The sequence below is a fragment of the Elephantulus edwardii genome, unplaced genomic scaffold, assembly GCF_000299155.1.
Source record: "Elephantulus edwardii isolate Elephantulus edwardi_28Jun2011 unplaced genomic scaffold, EleEdw1.0 scaffold00002, whole genome shotgun sequence".
Taxonomy (NCBI): Eukaryota; Metazoa; Chordata; class Mammalia; order Macroscelidea; family Macroscelididae; genus Elephantulus; species Elephantulus edwardii.
In genome coordinates this window covers 43,659,500-43,664,447 of record NW_006399752.1, presented here as the reverse complement: position 1 = coordinate 43,664,447, position 4,948 = coordinate 43,659,500, and the positions used below count along the sequence as shown (strand labels likewise).

Here is a 4,948-nt window from a genome sequence, read left to right as displayed (position 1 = left end):
ATCTTCCAGGTGGTTTTCAAAGTATAATTTTCATTATAAAAATTAAAATACATTGTATTTGGTTTTCTTTCTTCAAATAAACCTTCAACAAAAAAAGGCCTTTGTCCTTTCCTTTGGCTTTATTTATCTTCTTTTACCTTTCTAAGAGTTTAGCATGTTTTCTAGTCTTTCTGACTTTTCTAGTATTTTGGCTTCCCATGCCAGTTGACTCTTCTCCTCTGTGGGGCTGGATAATTTCCTGACAGACCAGAACCAACCCCAACCCACTGCTGCCATGATGATTCCGATTCATTGTGACCATTCATTGGGTTTCTGAGGCTGTCAGTCCTGGGAGGTAACTGCCCATCTTTCTCTTGCAAAGTGTCTGGTGGCACTGCCAGCATTACATACTATGTAACCAGGGTTCCATTTCCTGACATAGTATTTATATTCTTTTCCTCAATTCATGTTTAGTGGAGGTGGGTTTGACCACGGAGCTCCATGTTACCTGAGTTATGAAAATAGCCCTGTGGAGGATTTACCCTAGTTATCTACTATTGTGGTTACTGAGATATTAGGACCAGATGGATTTAACAAACAGAAATTTATTCTCTTACATCTTAAAAAAAAAAACAACCCAAATTGGAACTGACCCACAGTTGACCCTCCAGTAAGCTTCTGAGAGAGTGTAAATTACACTGGAGGAGATTATCCCCCTTCCTCCCTCAGAGCCCCTGGTGGATTTGAACCACCAGAGAGATACCATCTTTGGGTTGCCAGCACAGCTCCCTGTAGACTACACCCTCAGAGTTCCCTTACATCTTCTTGTGGTTACTATGCTCTGTCAAGTCAGATCTGACTCATAGCTGAGCCTCGAGCAGATTTTCAGAGGCAGTAAATCGCACGCGAGGACACTTTCCCTCTTTCTCCAGTGGAGCAGCTGGTGATTTTGAACCACATGCCTTCGGGATGGCAGTGTAGTTCCTTACAACTAGGTCACCGGGGTTCCCTTCTAATCCTTTGTTGTTCTGTGCCTTTGAGTCAGAACTGACAGAGTTGACACTGTATGAGGGGGAGGAGATTGCCCAGTTTTCTTCTGCAGCAGCTGGTCGATTTGAACCACAGACCTTTAAGTTGGCTGTGCAACTCCTTACCACTCTCAATTCAGAGTCCCGGCTCTAGGGAAGGTCTGCTCTGTCTGTGTCAAGTGTCTTTTTATTTGTCTTCATTTTCTTCGGCATCTGTAGGCCAGGTCTTACTTGACTTGATAGAAATCTCTATGTCTTGGACTTCTCTGCTATCCAGAGACTTCCAAGCACAAGGACGTGGGTCCCAAAGGGCACATTCCAATCCTTATTAATATTTCTTAGCAGAAGTGAGGTCCCCCATCTCAGCTTACTTTTGCCCCCTTTTGTTTTACAGTCCACCCACACCCTGGGAACCCTCTTTGACTGTGCAGAACTAAGGAGTGTTGTGCTTCACCCTTAATTCTTTTACAACTCTTTGCTTTATTAGGTCACGGGGAATTGTTATACAGTTCCCAGAATATTTGTACTTGCTTATAGTAGTATCCTGAAGTTCTTCAGTGCCAATCAGTTCTTTTTGATATGGTGATTCTGTGTATTTTCTCCATATCCTTTTGATGCTTTCTGGATCATTCAGTATATTCCCCATAGCATCTTTCAGTATTGCAACTCAATGTTTAAATTTGTTTTTCAGTTCTCCCAGCTTGCGAAATGCAGAGCAAGTTCTACCCCTTTTAATACTCTCCAATTCCAGCTCTCTGCACATCCCATTATTATACTTTGGTTTGTCCTCTCAAGCTGCCCTTTGAAATCTTCTGCTTAGCTCTTTTACTTCAGCATGTTTTCATTTGTTTTGACTTTTTGATGCTCTCGTGCAATTTTCAGAATTGAAAATGAAGGGGGTAATGAACTTGGAAGTGGAAGCTGCTATGAAAGTATTGACAAAAAAAAAAAAATAAGGCCCCAGGACTGATGGGATACCATTTGATTTGTTTCAATTAACAGATGCAGCCTTCACCAGTCTATGCCAAGAATTTTGGAGGACAGCTTCCTGGCTTTCCAAAAAAAGGTGATCCAACTAAATGTGGAAGCTATCAAACGGTATCATTAATATCATCATATGCAAGTGCAGTACTGCTGAAGATCATTCAAAATTGGCTAGAACAGTACATTGATAGGGAGCAACCAGATGTGAAAGCAGGATTTAGAAGAGGTCATAGCACCAGGGTTATCATTGTTGATGTCAGTCCTGACGGAAAGTAGAGTATACCAGAAGAATGTCTATTTGTGCTTTATTGACAGGCATTTGGCAGCGTGGATCATAACTAGTTGTTGCTGACATTGAAAAGAGCGGGAATCCAAGAGCACTTTATTGTGCTCATGCAAAATCTATACCTAGACCAGGAAGCTGTTGTGCAAACAGAGCAGGGGAATGCTGCATGGTTTAAAATTAAGAAGGGAGTATTTGTATTGTGAGGTTTGTATGGTCTTCCACACCTATTCAATCTGTATGCTGAGCAAATTATTTGAGAAGCTGGACACGTTGAAGAGGAATGTGGCATCAGGATCAGAAGGAGACTCATCAATGACCTGCATTAAGCAAATGGCATAACCTTGCTTGCTGCGAGTGAGGAGGACTTGAAACCCTTGTTGCAGACGATCTAGGAATGCAGCCTTCAATATGGATTGCATCTAATTTTCAAGAAAACAAAGATTCTTACCACTGACCGACAAGCAACATCATGATGGATGGAGACGAGATTAAACTGTCAACAACTTCATCTTACTTGGATTCACAATTAACATCCTTGGTACCAGCAGTCAGGAAATAAGGAGACATAGTGTACTGGGAAAGTCTACAGCTAGGGGCCTCTCTAAATTATTGAGGAGTAGTGATGCCAGTTTGAGGACTAAAGTGTGTCTGATTCAGGCCTTGCCTTTCTGATTATTTGCTATGCATCTGAGAGTGGGACAGTGAATAGGGATGACAGAAGAAGAATTGAAGCCTTTAAGTTGTGGTGTTGGAGAAGAGCACTGAACATCCCATGGATGACCAAAAGAACAAGTTAAGTATGTCTTGGAGAAGGTGCAGCTGGAGTGCTCTTTGGAGGCAAGAATTATGAGGCTTTGCCTCATATACTTTGAGCATATTACTAGGAGGTGCTATTCCTTGTAGAAGGACATGATGCTTGAAAGGATGGAGGGTCAGCAAAGAAGAGGAAGACCTTCAAAGAGGTTATTGACATGGTGACTGCCTCAATGGGCTCTAGTGTGTCAGGAAGTGTGAAGATGGCTCAGGATAAGACAAGGTTCAGATCCACTGTTCTTAGGGTCTTACTCAACTTAGTGGTACCTAACAATAGTTAGAGTGTCCAGACGTGAGTCTGGAATTCCTGCATCTGGTGGATATAGTTTCTGAATAGAATAGTCTCAGAATTTGTTTGTTTGAAAGTAGACTTTCTTCCCCTACTTTGAGTCCCATGGAAATAATAATCCCTTGGCTTCTCCTTTGGATCGATGGGTAGAATTTTTCTAATTTCGACAACTTGGTGCATTTTTCTTTATTTAATGATCACAGTTCCATCTACTACCAAGTAGGAAGACTTAAGGCCACATCTCTGTCAATGCTTGGTTATAAAACTTAGCCCAAAGCCCATTATGGTTTGTATCTGGGACTCACATCATTGAGAAAGCTGTGCATTAACTTATCAGTGTTGAGTTCCCTCTTTTCTTCTGTGCCAGGGTTTCCTTTATTTTCTGTCTTACCTGTCCTCCCATCCGACTGCTTTATGCCTTTAATCCTGGGTCAGTTATTTACTATAATTTTTTGCTTTTCTTCCCCCAAGATGTTGCTTGTGTAGAATATTTAATAAAGTTTGTATTTAAGAAAAAAAGAAATAGCTGGAATAATGAGGGAAAGAATAGAATGATACTAATGGATTTTTTTCTCTCCTTTAAATAATCCTAACAACATTAAAGTAGTGAAGAGATTTTCTTTACAGAATATGGCAAAATCTAAAATAAAACTCTTTGTGAATATGAGCTAATAACTTTATTTATGCCAACTATAAATTGAGGGTTATAGTTAGCTATTGATGGTCATTAAAATCCTTAAATAAAAATGAGGTATAAAAAAATAACACAGAACCTACAACATGGGAAGTGCCCAATAATTAGAAGCTAACAATACCATTAATATATAAACCACACATAAGAGAACCATCAGAGAGTATATTCTACATTCAAGAAAAGTAGCAACATGTCCTTTTTGAGATTCTCATTTGTTTTCAGTAAAAATAAACATACCTTTTCTAGAAGGCGTGACTTTAACAGTCAAAGACTGATATTTACCAAGATCAATATATCTAAGGACATTGAGTGCTACGGACTCATTTTCACATTGTTGAAACCAGTAATCACAGTCTTTTGAAAATATGCTCCATGTTTTTCCTGTAGACAGTCCAAAGTTGTATAATTGCCAAGTATATCTTGGAAAGGTAGCATTTGCGGGTGCAATAGCACTCATGGTAGCCAAAGCCAAAGCATTCATACCATCTGTAATGTTAATAATCAGGAAGCTGCTAAAACCAGGAATGACCACAGTCTTGTGTAGATCTGATTGCTGAAATAAGGAAGTAATACCTGGAGCTAAAATAGAAAAAGAAAAAGAACAAAATCAGACAGCTAATGTTCAACACACATATTTGAGCTTTTAAATTACAGTCTTAACTAGAGGCTCCATTTGCCAGAGTTCAGTCTTGAGCTTCAAGTTTTCCTTATCAGCTCACTTGCTTGTTTTTGTGGTTTGCTGTTAGGGGTGCATCATTTATCTGCCAGTCTGCTAGATTGAGGGGATGGGAAGGTGGGAGGGGAAGGATTGTGTAGTGCTGCTTACTTTATCATTGGTGTATGTATATGCTTGCTTGTTCATAGTTTTATGAGTG

General features: G+C 39.9%; 1 protein-coding gene across 1 annotated transcript in view; it reads right to left on the bottom strand.

The window, feature by feature from the left end:
• The window catches only part of CATSPERB (catsper channel auxiliary subunit beta), a 211,865-nt gene that overhangs the window by 39,301 nt on the left and 167,616 nt on the right, over positions 1–4,948 (bottom strand). The window contains 2 exon segments of the mRNA XM_006879213.1: positions 2,275–2,339; positions 4,311–4,646. Coding sequence (XP_006879275.1) covers positions 2,275–2,339; positions 4,311–4,646 — 401 coding nt within the window.